Source organism: Schistocerca gregaria, chromosome 8 (assembly GCF_023897955.1).
Source record: "Schistocerca gregaria isolate iqSchGreg1 chromosome 8, iqSchGreg1.2, whole genome shotgun sequence".
In the NCBI taxonomy this organism is placed as follows: domain Eukaryota; kingdom Metazoa; phylum Arthropoda; class Insecta; order Orthoptera; family Acrididae; genus Schistocerca; species Schistocerca gregaria.
Genome location: NC_064927.1, coordinates 204,364,075 through 204,380,278, shown reverse-complemented (window position 1 = coordinate 204,380,278; position 16,204 = coordinate 204,364,075). Strand labels below are relative to the sequence as shown.

At 39.5% G+C, this 16,204-nt stretch overlaps 1 protein-coding gene across 1 annotated transcript in view; it reads left to right on the top strand.

Annotated features, from left to right (window-relative positions):
* The window catches only part of LOC126284134 (conserved oligomeric Golgi complex subunit 5), a 135,664-nt gene that overhangs the window by 78,519 nt on the left and 40,941 nt on the right, over window positions 1–16,204 (top strand). The window contains exon 8 of the mRNA XM_049982845.1: window positions 11,131–11,290. Coding sequence (XP_049838802.1) covers window positions 11,131–11,290 — 160 coding nt within the window. The remainder of the gene's footprint in view (window positions 1–11,130; window positions 11,291–16,204) is intronic.

The window sequence follows — 16,204 nt, the reverse complement described above, 5'->3', positions numbered from 1 at the left end:
CCAGCTTGCAGAAGATAAAGTTTCCGTTTGTTGTGTTTCTTTTCATTCCATCTTGGATGTTGTGCGAATTTGGTGGTTGCATTGATAGCACAAATGTTGATGAGAGAGTAAAATACAGATAGAGGCCATCTCTTTGTTCCCCTCTTTCAGGTGTACATACGCGCCATTTGATCAGTGGTATCAATTCCACCGTTAGTGGAATTATAATATGCATTTATCTCAGTTTTATTCTTCTCTCCTCCAACAGTGCCTTTATCTTGGTGCATTGTTGACAACATCAGTAAGTTTTTACTTGGTTTCGTTTTCACTGTGTAGGACACCAAAGTTACTGGAGGCCTACGTGTTGGGAACTGCACTAACTCACTGCAAGTTTAAAAGATAAATGACAGCTGACTGACATCAACAATCACTTCCACTGAAAGTAAACCGATTGTTGTGAATATAAAGAATACCAACTAACAAGAAACTAACTTGCATTATTGTAGAGATTATAAAAAAGAAATCCTACTAAGGGAAATTTTCTATAGCATGGAAGCGTAAGGGGGAGGGGGGGTTTGTTGGACCCATAATAAGTTTATTTGTTTTTTCTTTCAAAGCAGGAGTTTTCTATAAAATATATTGACACTAACGTGTCATAAAGTAACCAACAAACAATAACTCAAAGGGAATATGTAGTATGAAAGTTACTTGGGCAAAAGCAGGGGACATAAAAAATTTGTGGGTTCAACAAACCCCCCCCCCCCCCCCCTCCTTAGGCGTCCTAGGGTTAATGGTCACTGTGCCCATGTGAGAGGCTGTGAAGAAGTTATACAGCAAAGCTGGTGAATAATATGACTGCTGTCACAAGTGTCCCTGCTTCTGATATGATAGGATATGCTAGTGGTGGGATGGGAATACAATGTGCTGGGTAGATACATAGAACAGATCTTCCATTTGTTCCATGATGTGGTGTTATGTTGTTCCAGTCCAAGGTGTTTTTGAGTAATACGGAGAGAGGTACTTAAAGTAGTAAAGGAGTTTTGCTATTTAGGAAGTAAAATAACTGATGATGGTCAAAGTAGAGAGGATATAAAATGTAGACTGGCAGTGGCAAGGAAAGCGTTTCTGAAGAAGAAAAATTTGTTAACATTGTGTATAGATTTAAGTGTCAGGAAGTCATTTCTGAAAGTATTTGTACGCAGTATAGCCATGTATGGAAGCGAAACATGGACGATAAATAGTTTGGACAAGAAGAGAATAGAAGCTTTTGAAATGTGGTGCTACAGAAGAATGCTGAAGATAAGGTGGATAGATCACGTAACTAATGAGGAGGTATTGAATAGTATTGGGGAGAAGAGATGTTTGTGGCACAACTTGACTAGAAGAAGTGATCGGTTGGTAGGACATGTTTTGAGGCATCAAGGGATCACAAATTTAGCATTGGAGGGCAGCGTGGAGGGTAAAAATCGTAGAGGGAGATGAAGAGATGAGTACACTAAGCAGATTCAGAAGGATGTAGGTTGCAGTAGGTACTGAGAGATGAAAAAGCTTGCACATGATAGAGTAGCATGGAGAGCTGCATCAAACCAGTCTCAGGACTGAAGACAACAACAACACGGATAGAGGTACTGCATACTGGCAAAGGGATTGCAACATCAGTATGGATACACCATCTTCTTGAGTGTGGAAGGGATAGAAGCTATTGAAGTGGAAGTACAGCCAAGGTTGGAGGGTTTTATATCGAGCCATCAGAGAGGTTTAGCTCAGCATCTAAGAAGATTGCAAGGTGAACTGAAAAGGTTAGGATGAAAGAGAATAGAAGGTGTTAAGACTGTGGAGAAATGAGGATAGAGCATCTTAGCCTCAAGTTCACATCATGAAGGTATAGTCATTGAATTTGACCTCCTCTTGGAATTTATGGTTTCTCATTGTGTTGAAGTTCTCCTCTAGATTGGTCATAAAGAGTTTAGGAAAAGGAGCGTACCTTGTGGGTGCCTATGGCCATACCACGTATTTCCCCTTCAACGGTACGTAGTTTTGGGTAAGAAATTAATTGCTCATATCTTTAAAGAATGAGAAAGTATTTGATGTCAGTAAGACATTGGAGAAAGCAGTGCTCGATGGTAGCAAGGCCACGGACATGGAGGATGTTAGTGTAAAGAGAGGTGATGTCAACAATGATAAGCAGATATCCAGGTGCTAATGGGGTGGAAATGATGGAGAAGAAAGAAGTGGTCTGTGTCTTTGATGTAGGAAGTTAGGCTATGAGCAGTGCCTTGAACATGTTGGTCAAGTAGAACCAAGATTCCAAGTGCAAGAACACTGTAGCCAGCTACTATGGGGTGTGATTCGGTTCATCAATTTTGGGAAGTCTATAGAATGTGGGTATACAGTGGATAGTTTGATTGGGGGGGAAGATGGATTTGGGGAGAGGTTCAGGAATGGGTCTAGAGATTTGAGTGGGTATTTGAAGTTATGCTAGATTTCTGGTGTGGGATCACTATGTCACTTTTTAAACACATAATCATCATAATCAAGACTTACAGATGGAGAGGCAGACAGTTTCTCGTAGGTCGCCATTGTTTATCATCACAAGAGGGGTGGTTATTTTATCTCCAGAGAGGATGGTCAAATCAGCATCTGTTTTAAGATTTTGGATGACTGCTGAGGGCCGCAGTTGCACAGTGGTGTGAAGTGTCAGAGGCGATATTCAGTGTTAGCTTTTGGTTTGTTTTGGTCAGAGATGTTGGTGACAGAAAGTGTTTCCACTGTAGGTACTGAGTGAAGAAGAGTAGAAGCTGTGACTACTCGAGCACGGTTGATTGTGGGTGTGGCATTGAAAGTGAGATCTTTTAAAAGGACTGTAACTTCAATGTGATTAAGGTTCTTGTTGGGTAAGTCAGCAACACTACTCCGGGTTTATTTGAACTGTTTTATTGTGATATGTTGGCAGGAAGTTTTAGGAAATGTAGCAGATTTATTTATTTATTTATTTATCTATTCTTGTCCAAGACATCATACAATAGGAACAATATCATTATTAAATAAAATTAAAATGTTCTGTTCTAAAGCTAACCTAATTTCTTCACATACAGATACACAGTGTAAATGATGAAGCAATTTTAACCTCCGTAGACTATCAGCTTTAAAAGCACCAAGCATATAAATTACATTACTATTATCAAATGTCTGCAATATAATGCCACAAGTACAGTAAATAGGTAGGACGTATTAGTGGACAACATTACAATTTTATGTTACAATTGCTGTTTAAATTACTTACAGGATATTGGTGATGTGTGTGTCACATTTAACAATGTTTGTTGCATGTTATGTGGGGACAGGCACGTTTCGACCCATAATCATCTTGAATGTTACAGATATAGTCGTGCACGTACCCAACAGCTTACAACAGCTTACACAGCACGCCATGTAGGCACAAACCTCCCTGACAGGTAGCTTACTGGCCCTTGCACATTCATTTAGCAGCATACCGTGTACTTTTCCACTATCATACATACACATAACCATTACAAATCACAGGGAACTCCTTACATCTGGGACAGCTATACCCATAAGTTGATAGAACTGGTTTACAGGGATAGTGCAAAGACATCTTGTAATAACATGTCCTATCTCATTCACTGCCACTCCTACTTGTTTTACATGAGTAGAGTTTCCTCGAGCTGCTTACTCTGGAATGGGAAGACACTCAGGCAAAGCAGATGTGGGTTGCACTCCACATCCATTTTGTCAGCTTTCATATTATGTTGTTCTGGATGCCTATTTTCTACATCTACATACATACTCCAACAAGCCATCATATGGTGCTTGGTGGATGGTACCCTATACCATTACTAGTCACTTCCTTTCCTATTTACACAGCATTCTGTATAGGTGAGCTTGACTATAAGATATTTTGTGTTAGTGCAGTGTGAGTGCTGATATCCGTTCCATGTTACATTAAGTTCTTTCTTTTTCTTTCTGCTGCACAGATGGATAGCACAGTTTTTTTTTTTTTTTTTTTTTTTTTTTTTTTTTTTTTTTTTTTTTTTTTTTTTTTTCAGGGTTGGGGTTTAGATGATTATTACTGCAAGAACATCTAAGTTTTTGAGTGCTGCCACTAGTTTCTTTTCCATCCCTTTGAAAGTTTTGTCCTGAAAGGTGACAACTGTATCATATGTGTAGATAAAGGAATGAGTGTCTGGTTTAATAGTCTGGTCATTGGTTTATGCATTAAACAGCAGTAGTGTGAGAACACTTCCTTGGAGAAGGCCATTTACATGACTCATTTTTATTTGTAGGGGAACAAAGAATCATCCATTTTGTAATACGCATAGGAAAAATTGTGCCAGTCTATACTCATTTACTGTATTGTATACTTTTGTTATCAGCTTCTTATGATTGTATCTTAGGTTGCTTTGAGATCAGTGAAAACCATCTTCTGTATGTTGTAAGAGGGTCAGGATTTGGTCACAGCATGACTTGCGGTGGGAAAAACCTGCTTGTTCTCTACTAATAACTTGATCTTCATAGACTGAAATGTGGCTAAGGTTCCTTCTTTGTAATATTTTAAGAAGTTGACATAGAGAAGTAGGCTTGAAGGTTGTTGAATCTCTTCTGTTATTCCCAAGCTTTGGTAATGCAACAATCTTTACCCCGCTGCAGATCTTACAGATTTAATTTTAAGAAGACATGGAAGAAGTCAGCAGGGGCCCTGGACACCTACGAGATGATTAAAAGGGAGACACTGAGGGTAGGATAAGTCTTGGTGGGTGGTGGTATTCTGATGTGTGAGTAGAAAGACAACAGGTTGGATAACTGTTGTTGATATTACTCATATTTGGTCTGGAGAGCAAGGACTTCAGTTTGGAAGATAGGATGTAGGTAACTGTGTTCGCATGATATGAGTGAGTTATGAAGGAAACAGAGTTAGTTTAGAGATGTCTAGAAATCTGCTTTTGTAATACTCAGTTTGACAGATAGGGATTGGTAGATTTTTATGGTTAGTCCATTTGGGGAGGAGGGGGCGGGGGGGGGGGGGGGGGGGGAGAATTCAGTGAGTTGGTAGCATTCCAGGAACATCATGAAGGGGATTGAGTTATAGCTAGGAATACTGACACATTTTAAATAAGAATGTGGGGATGAAGATGTGGTCAGTTTGTAATGAGATGTAGCTGTAAGAAGCGACACGGAATGTAAATGACTTCATGGAGTGATCATTGTGGTAGACACTGTAGGAGGACACTGAAGAAAAAATATAAGATATGACTGTAAAAATGTCCGTGGGAAACTATTTTAATTATTATTAAATTGTTATACAAGCTCATTTAGTAGACTTAATTTAGTGAACTGTGCACTGTGGTGTGAGCAATTGAAATTGCTATTTTTTGAGCCTCATTCATAGCTTGCTAGGTGTGGTACTACAATACATGGAGGCTCTTATGGCAGAGCATGGCAACTTTATGAAAAAATTGCATGGTAAATTGAGTTGTTTCTCTGTGACACTTTAGTCGACATTTACAAGGATCATTTTATAAATAATGCACATGATTGTGAGACAAACAGTTTCATTGCATAATAGTAGTGTTTTAGTTGCAGTTGAAGGCTTATGGAAGAAAAAGATAACAGTGCTTTGTCTCCTCTGAAGTGTACTAGCTTTTAAGTAACATTGTCTTGAAGTGAGACCTGCATGAGTCTGTGGGGCTCATAAGTCAGACATTATCACTGAATCTTTATATGGCAAAACTCATCCAAGTTCTGCTGTGCTTCTGAATACGCTCACAATGAGTTAACAGTATGCCATGGTACAGTAACACAGTGGTCATTCGGGTTATGTGAGCATAAACAGTGGTTTACAACCAGGAACCTTTGACACATTAATAAATAACAGTAAATTACTTAATTATTTCAATCCATCCTGGATTTACACATTAATAAATGGATGAAATGTAAAAACTATGACGGGATGCTATTGTAAAAGATCATTCTGGAACTTGTGACAAAGTTTCTGATACCATGTGGACTCCACAAATATCAGTATTCTGCTTCTACATCTACTTTATACTCTGCAAAGTACTGAGAGGTGCATGACAAAGTGTACTCCCCATTGTACCATTTAATAGGGTTTCTTCCAGTTCCACTCACGTATGGAGCATGGAAAGAATGATTGTTTGATTGCCTCTTTGCATTCAGTAATTATTGTAATCTTATCTTAACAGTTATTATGTGAGTGATACATAGGGGTTTATAGCATATTGCTAAAGTAATCATTCAAAGCTGGTTCTTGAAACTTTGTTAATAGACCTTCTCGGGATAGTTTATGTCTATCTTCAGGAGTCTTCCATTTCTGTGCCCTCAGTTTCTCTGTGACACTCTCCCATGGATTAAACAAACCTGTGACCATTCATGTTGCCCTTCTCTGTATATGTTCAACATCCTTGTTACAATTACTAACAAAGAGATAGAGGGGCTGGCCAGTACTTACCTCAGCTCAGTACAGCCGATAGAAACACAAAAAACAACTGAAAATTTAAGTTCCTAGCTTTCGGAATAAATGTTCCTTCATCAGGGAGGAGAGAGGGGAAAGAAAGGGAAGAAGGGAAAGTGGATTTAGTTACTCACAACCCAGGTTATGAAGCAACAGGGAAAGGAAAACAGGGAAGGTAGCAAGGATGGAGGCATGGTTGTCAGAGGGAAGCCAAAGATATTCTACTGCAGGTACTGTGCCAGCTTCAAACCAAATAGGATGCATACAGAAGTAAAGAGGTGTATAGTATAAAGATGTAGGATGGAAAGATGCATGAATGGCTAAAGAGGAAAGGGAAAGAGGAGAGGACTGAAAAGTAAATGGGAGTGAGGTTGTTTAACGTAGGTTCAGTCCAGGGGGATGGCGGGATGAAAGGATGTGCTGGAGTGCAAGTTCCCATCTCCGCAGTTCAGAGGGACTGGTGTTGGGTGGGAGAAGCCAAATGGCACATACAGTGTAGCAGGTTCCTAGGTCCCTAGAATTATGCTGGAGGGCATGCTCCGCTACTGGGTATTGGACATCTCCTAGGCGGACAGTTCGTCTGTGTCCGTTCATGCGCTCAGCCAGTTTAGTTGTTGTCATACCGATGTAAAAGGCTGTGCAGTGCAGGCATGTCAGCTGATAAATGACATGTGTAGTCTCACACGTGGCCCTGCCTTGAATTGTGTATGTTTTCCTAGTAGCGGGGCTGGAGTAGGTGGTTGTGGGGAGATGCATGGGGCAGGTTTTGCAGCGGGGTCGGTTACAGGGGTAGGAACCGCTGGGTAGGGAAGGTAGTCTGGGAATATTGCAGGGTTTAACAAGGATGTTATGGAGGTTAGGGGGACGACGAAAGGCAACTCTGGGTGGTGTGGGGAGAATTTTGTCAAGGGATGATCTCATTTCAGGGGTTGACTTGAGAAAGTCATATCCCTGGCGGAGTAATTTACTGATGTATTCGAGGCCAGGATAATATTGGGTGACAAGGGGGATGCTTCTGTGTGGTCTGAGGGTAGGAATATTGTTGTTGGACGGGGAGGAATGTATTGCTTGGGAGATCTGTTTGTGGACAAGGTCTGCAGGATAGTTGCGGGAGAGGAAAGCACTGGTCAGGTTATTGGTGTAATTGTTGAGGGATTCGTCACTGGAGCAGATACGTTTGCCACGAATACCTAGGCTGTAGGGAAGGGAGCGTTTGATGTGGAATGGATGGCAGCTATCAAAGTGAAGGTACTAACCACCCTCATACGTCTCAACCTACTATCAATAACCCGGTGTCGAAGTTGCATCAACGAACCCTCACCTTGTAAGACTTTTGCCACCAAACTACTAAGCCAGCCTTTCGTCACTGGGTACAAGGCGGCTAACACAAGGGAATTGGAAACATGCAAGGCATCAGCATCACAGTAGTCCACAAGAAGTTGTTTATAACTAATTCAGTACTCCCTTGTAACAACCCATGGAGAGGTTGGGGTAACTTAGAGAACTGATTCGACAACTACAACTGTGCATCCACTACAGGTTGCGTTTTGTGCGTGCTACTATCTGACCCTGCAGTTCGAGTACTCTGTCCAAGAAGATCACCTCCACTGCCCAAAGGTAATACAAGGGCGTGTGAATGCAATGCCTGCTATTTGTCTTTGAGGTGAGCAAATGACTTAAGGATGGGCGGAGCCACGCCTACTGTGGCTAAATCGATAAGGCAAGAGTTGTAATGGGCTAGGTGGGCCTGAATGTGATACAACTGTTTAGGAGTAGGTGGACCAAGCTCAAAAAGGGAAATAGTTGCTGCTAATTCAGCCAGGGAAGTAGATAGACGATAAAGAAACTCACTCCGATCGGTGAGAACGTCCTAGGACAACACTGGAGTGTCAGCCATGGCATGAAGTCAGGTCAATAAATTGGCTACGCTGCCCTCGTTTGACAGGTTGCGTATACGTAACTTTTGCACTAGATGATCCCAACCCAAATATGCGATGCCGGGGTAGATTCGACTGACCATGGCCACCAGGAAGTGCTGAAAGCAGTCCGCAGTACTAACAAAAGCCAAGTCAGAAAAGAGACAAAAGAAACAATATAAGGTGAAGTGTAGAAACTACAAAGAGACGAAAGCCGTCAGCGGAAAGTGTGCTCTACTAGCTTTGGTGTGGTGCTTGCACACTCTAACCTTGTATACCAGTAACACAACCAGTTTGTAGTTGCAAAACTCCTTTATTGATTACACATACACATGAATTCATCAGCAGTAAATAATCAGTTAACAACATTTGCATATCGAGGCCCTCTCCACAATTAGTATTTACAATATTAACCGTCACACTTGTGACAGTGGCCCCTTTATGTGCCAGTAACAGGGACAAATTCAGAGTGTATGATCCCTTTGATATAAAAAAAAAAAAAAAAAACAGATCAGCACTGTTTTCACATTCGATTTAACTTGTCGAGCTTTTTTTTGGTCGAGGTGAGCCAGGTGACTTCCATTGTGATGACTGTTGTTTACTTTCTGGATCATACGTATAGCACCATGACTCATCACCTGTAATGATTTTGTTGAAAAAATGTGGATCATCTTTGAACGCGTCCTTCATTTCGAGACAGGTTTGAACGCGACAATCCCTTTGATCTCCGGTAAGAAGCTTCAGCATGAATTTTGCTGCCACTCTTCGCATCCCCAAATCAATGGTTAAGATGCGCTGAATTGAGCTCCAGGACAACCCGGACAAGTTCTCAAGTTGGTCGATTGTCCTGCGTCTACCTTCACTGATGAGATCACGGTAATTGTCGATGTTGTCTTCGCTTCGAGCAATTGAAGGTCGACCGGAACGGGGCTGATCTTCAACCACCATTGCTCCCTTTTCAAACCAAGAAAACCATTCATACACTTGCATTTTACTAAGAGCATGGTCTTTGTAGGCTGTCTGAATCATCGCAACAGTTTCTGCTGCGTTCTTGCCGAGCAAGAAACAAAACTTCACTGCCGCACGTTGTTCGTAAAAACTAGCCATTTCCTCTTGTCACATCTGCACTGTATGCACACTCAAAGATCTGCCAAAGAAACCACACTTCTCACTGTTGGGTGACGCCGCGTGGCGAATGACTCAGCAACGACTCTGGCAGCGCAACCTGCTACTACAAGTACACAATGTGCAGCATTACAATTCCGCTTACTTTTGGATCCCCCCTCGTATATATAGAAAAGCAATACCTTAATATAAACATATTAACCAACGAACAGAATTAAGGAGCTGAGTTTCCATTGATTAAAAAAAAATCTAGATACTATGTGAAAAGATGTGTCAGTCTACACCCAATGACTTAAGTTCCACCTTACAAAATAATCTGTCTTTGCTGAATGGCTGACACCACATAAATCAAACTTGCAGTACCTAATGTGACAATCAACCTTCAGATAGGTTTTTGTAATTGCAATAGAAAACTAATGGCACTTCAATAGGTCGATAATGCAATAAGCATGGCCCCTATGGCCACAGACCAATATACACACGGCCTCTGTCCGACCATCAAACACAATGTGACCTTTATTTATCATGGCCTCTTGCCTTCCATACACACAAGAAATTATTAAGAAACAACTACTACCACTAATTCGTAAAACCAGAAAATTCTAAATCTATAACTAAATTAAGAAATGACGTTCAAGGGAACCAGCTACCTTCAGCATGCCACTAAGCACCAAATGCAACCTTACAAATGCGAGGTGCTATTTCTAGCCACTTTAGTAACATAATTTAATGGCCATTCCAGAACATAACTTGCCTCACCACCACTGCAGTGAATGTTTTGCTGGCCACTAGCATGAGCAACTGCAACAGTCTTCAGTCCTTAAGTACACTATAATATAAGAGGAGGAACCCACCATAAAAGCTTGGCGATTAATTTTTTTTTTTTTTTTTTTTTTTTTTTTTTTTTTTTTTTTTTTTTTTTTTTTCATGTAGAATTCACACACCATCCAACCACATAGCTCTCGAGATATTAGCAAATCTTGGTTGCCACTGGCCAGCCGTGTCAATACAACTTTAATACTTTCCGGCAGCGTCCCATGCTTCTTCGTTGCTCCACTCAACAGGTCCCCATGGCATACGACCGTGCCACATGACATGGTGTCACCAACTCCCCACAATGACAATATCGAAAGCCATGTCACGTCACAGACTGACTCGGCTCATGTGTGGACCCACTCTCCTCGACTTGCGCATGTGCACCACCATAAATAGCCTGCCTCAAAGATGCAAAGATAATGAGGCACAGGGACAATGATCAAAGATGTAAGTAAGAAGAATCGATATCGCCTGGCGCCAGAAACCCACCGGCTCAGTTGGTGCATCAGAAATAATACTATAGGGTAGCTGCAAGTTTTTGGTTGGAAAGTACTACTTCATACTGCCTATATTTTGGATTAGAATCCGTCATACTTTGTGTGGGGATGTCATGCTTCTTTGGAAGATATTCCTGCCACTGTTATTATAAACCACTTGGCATATAAACAGAGATGTTGTCTTTGATAGAAAACAAAGTTGGACACTTGTAATACCAACAATTCTTTTCATGTAAAAAAAATATGATGATGACTGAGCTTGCATTCGTAAAACAACAGATTATTTACGTACTGCTTAATATTTCAGATGATGCTTCTCCAGCGAGTTCTGTCTCGCAGGACACGAGACACATTGCCCAGTCCATCATACCTGGAGCTGTTGCCCACAAACAAGAGGAACTTAGCCAGTTACTTCTGGAACAATGTCACTGAAACTCTTGCAAAAAAGTTGAATCAAGCTGCTGAAGGTATGGTGAAGTTTCAGGTTTTGTTACAGGTAGTAGAAAGGTTCAAAAATACTAGTCATATTCATTTCATGAATTGAAATTCTTCTCTCTGTTGCAACATAGTTTTTATTTAAGTCCTAGATGCATTTTACCTTAGCTTCCCTCTGACAACCATGCCTCCATTATTGCTATCCTCCCTGTTTTCCTTTCCCTGTTGCTTCATAACCTGGGTTGTGAGTAACTAAATCCACTTTCCCTTCTTCTCTTTCTTTCCCCTCTCTCCTCCCTGATGAAGGAACATTTATTTCGAACGCTAGGAACATAAATTTTCGGTTGTTTTTTGTGTATCTATCGGCTGTACTGAGCTGAGGTAAGTACTGGCCAGCCCCTTTATCTCTTTGTTAATACATTCACCTAACACATTTACGTTTACAAAAATATAACAGACAACCAGAAAGTATTTGATATTAGAGCAATCATATTAATACCGGGTCGCAATGACCCGAATGTTACATAAGTAACTGTTAGGTTTATAACCAGATAACTTAAGATATTTTTAAACTTTTTAAAATAAGTACAGCCCTTTCATTTTTCATACAAAATCACCAGATTACATATGTTATATTGATATTTAGATAATAAGAAATGAAATTTATAACCATTTCGAGTTATATAAACAAGAACAGAATAGCAAGGTTAATTACACGACAAGGAATCACTACAGGAAATTGCTCTCATACCTCCTTCATGAATAATTTTTGGGTCCTTGTTCATATAAACTTTGTGTAATATTTTGATGTTAATAATAAATTGCCAAATTTTCTTGCAAATGTTTTTATACACTCTATATACTTGCTGGGGAAAATAGCCGCATCAATCACCAACCAAAAAGTAATTGTGAATCAACCTGAAATTTGATACTGATTATGTGGTATAAAAAGAATAGATTTACCTAATTCTTACATCCATCTGTTCAGTTCCAAGGTAATACAAAAAAAAACAGTAAAATTACTGGAAGCATGTAAACAATTTTAGTGTTTACAGTGATCCAAATGTTAATGCTCAAATTTCATTTGAACTCAATAATGCTAATCCGTAACAGTTTAATGTGGGCCTTACACTTTGTTTTCCTTTTCCTGGCATGGTAATAGATCTCTCATTTAATATGTCTTATTTCCTTTTTAATTTGCACTCACTACAAGATATAGTGAAACATTTTGGTCTCAGAGGAGACCTTATGAAACACTGCTGCCCCAGTTCCTCCTCTCAGCCCAAGTAAACTTCTGTCACTGCTATCTTACTCAAATATTTGATTATTGGAGTGTAAAATGCTCACAATAACAGTGAACAGCAAGGATAGTTGCACACTGAAGTGCAGTATGTTGTCTAAGTAAACTCTAGGCATAGCCAATGGAGTTCAAATCAGTGGGTTATACTGTCAGCAGATTCAAGTGTTACCCTGTTGTTCTAACTTTTTATTAATCAATCAAGTTTTTAAAAATGATATTGTTACCTGTAAAAATAAAGGTAATTGTCAGCATTACCTCAGAAAGTTAGTGGAAACTGGTACACATATCTTATAGTCATTTACTTCATATGGTGTGGATGACCATATGTCCACTAGTGCTGATTTCCTAGCCACACCATCAGTCTGCCATGATGATATAATGTAATTAATGTACGTCGATTTGTTGTTTCCCTTTCCTTCCTCTAATCAGATGTAAACATTTTAATTGTTGGGATCTTCACTGAATTTTTGCTTATTACAGAACAAAACATGGCTTTGTCTAGCCTTCCTTACCCCAAGGTGCTAATTAGTGTGTTGTTGTGTGTTAGGGTGTCATGCTGTTAACAGTACATTCATAATGTCTTATCTTTACAGAGAGCTTAGTTCAAAGGGATGAATCCAGAGATTTTGGGTTGATATTCTGCTTCTGGTTACTATTTCCAATGCTCACTACAATTTTGTTATATTCTGCTACCTATTTCAGTGAGATTTAAGAATTGGATATATCTTCCATTATTTGGTAGCTAACATTATATTTTATAATCCGAATCATTGTATGCTCTCTCAGCCACTCGTGAGAGTGTGATGTCTAACCAATTTAAATATTCCCTGGCTATAAGATTACATCCATGTGTTGTGTGTGAACTTTGAAACTAATAAAATTACATTTTCAGTCGTTGTTTTTAAAAGTTAAGGAAGTTTTTCTTTTCAATTTCAAATAACCACATTAATTTCCTTCAATATAAGCAGATGTTCCCTGCCTTTAGTGAATATTGACTTTCACTTCTATTTAATCACCAATATTGGCCCTGCAACTGAACTTCAACATATGTATTAGACTTCTACAAAGGACTGCACTTGATATTTTGGCAGATTGAGTACATATAGAATTGTTTTGTTGTAGTGCGTATTTATTTATGTAATTATGAGAAATGACACACCATATGGATGAACACTAGTTTATGAACAAGTCTGCCAAGTGTTGTTGGACTATGACTGCAGCATTCTTACAAAGTCTAAAATTCTTTATCTTACAATTCCACATTTTTATTCACAGTATAAAACTGTTCTTTGAAGCCTTTCTGGTCATGGATTTGCAGCTGCTCAAACTGTTCTACATTGCCCAATTTTCAGTGTACTTGTTACTCCTCCTATTGATTTGGCACCATCACACCTCCAACATCCAGGAGCTTCTGAAACACAGGAAGTACCATCCTTCTACAAAGCTAACAACATTTCTTGAATGATTTCTTTCTTCATCAGTACATAACTATTAATATATCATGTCAATACACACTCTCTTATACTCATCTATGATTGAAATTCCTCAAAATGCAACTTGTCCCATTAAGCATCACCACCTTCTAAATGACTTACGGTGTATCTTACATGTTTCTGGTCACACCAGTGATCATTTAAAGTGCCATTGTAGATGTTTCCCTCTGGCTTGTTCAATTATTCTTGTTTCTTTCCATTTCATGTACGCTCTCAGCCATAGTGGCCACCTGATCCTCTACAGCCACTACCTGACTGCCTGCTTCCTTAATATATTCATCCCAAATTTAACTTAAATAAAGAAAAAAAGGCAAAATAATCCTCATTTCTTCCATTCAGTTGGTTTTCTGTCTGTTTCACATAAAACTTAGCTTGTCTATCTGCTTACTCATTTTGTCTAATCCATCTTGTAAGTGCTCCAAAAAATTTCTTGAATCTTTTACATCATTTGATTCTGCAAACACCTCCTACTGCCACGATTAGAGCTGTTTGAACTGTCACTACTACTACAGAAACTGACATCCCACAACTATTTATACATTTTTCTTGCTTCAAAAACCCCATTGTTCACACTTTACTACTTTTGGTTCACTGTCACAATAAGGTAACCAAACACATTAAAAAAAATGATGCTCCACATTTATGGTATTGACAGTGACTAGGTTAAATGAACTGTAGGTTGTGTTGTTGTTGTTGTTGTTGTTGTTGTTGTTGTTGTTGTTGTTGTTGTTGTTGTTGTCTTCAGTCCTGAGACTGGTTTAATGCAGCTCTCCATGCTACTCTATCCTGTGCAAGCTTCTTCATCTCCCAGTACCTACTGCATCCTACATCCTTCTGAATCTGCTTAGTGTATTCATCCCTTGGTCTCCCTCTACGATTTTTACCCTCCACACTGCCCTCAAATGCTAAATTTGTGATCCCTTGATGCCTCAAAACATGTCCTACCAACCGATCCCTTCTTCTAGTCAAGTTGTGCCACAAACTTCTCTTCTCCCCAATCCTATTCAATACCTCCTCATTAATTACGTGATCTATCCACCTTATCTTCAGCATTCTTCTGTAGCACCACATTTCGAAAACTTCTATTCTCTTTTTGTCCAAACTAGTTATCGTACATGTTTCACTTCCATACATGGCTACACTCCAAACAAATACTTTCAGAAACGACTCCCTGATACATAAATCTATATTCGATGTTAACAAATTTCTCTTCTTCAGAAATGCTTTCCTTGCCATTGCCAGTCTACATTTTATATCCTCTCTACTTTGACCATCATCAGTTATTTTACTTCCTAAATAGCAAAACTCCTTTACTACTTTAAGTGTCTCATTTCCTAATCTAATTCCCTCAGCAGCACCCGACTTAATTCGACTACATTCCATTATCCTCCTTTTGCTTTTGTTGATGTTCATCTTATATCCTCCTTTCAAGACACTGTCCATTCCGTTCAACTGCTCTTCCAAGTCCTTTGCCGTCTTTGACAGAATTACAATGTCATCGGCGAACCTCGAAGTTTTTACTGCTTCTCCATGAATTTTAATACCTTCTCCGAATTTTTCTTTTGTTTTCTTTACTGCTTGCTCAATATACAGATTGAATAACATCGGGGAGAGGTTACAACCCTGTCTCACTCCTTTCCCAACCACTGCTTCCCTTTCATGCCCCTCGACTCTTATGACTGCCATCTGGTTTCTGTACAAATTGTAAATAGCCTTTGCTCCCTGTATTTTACCCCTGCCACCTTCAGAATTTGAAAGAGAGTATTCCAGTCAACATTGTCAAAAGCTTTCTCTGAGTCTACAAATGCTAGAAATTAGGTTTGCCTTTTCTTAATCTTTCTTCTAAGATAAGTCGTAAGGACAGTATTGCCTCACGTGTTCCAACATTTCTACGGAATCCAAACTGATCCTCCCCGAGGTCCGCATCTACCTGTTTTTCCATTCGTCTGTAAAGAATTCGCGTTAGTATTTTGCAGCTGTGACTTATTAAACTGATAGTTCGGTAATTTTCACATCTGTCAGTGCCTGATTTCTTTGGGATTGGAATTATTATATTCTTCTTGAAGTCTGAGAGTATTTCGCCTGTCTAATACATCTTGCTCACCAGCTGGTAGAGTTTTGTCATGACTGGCTCTCCCAAGGCCGTCAGTAGT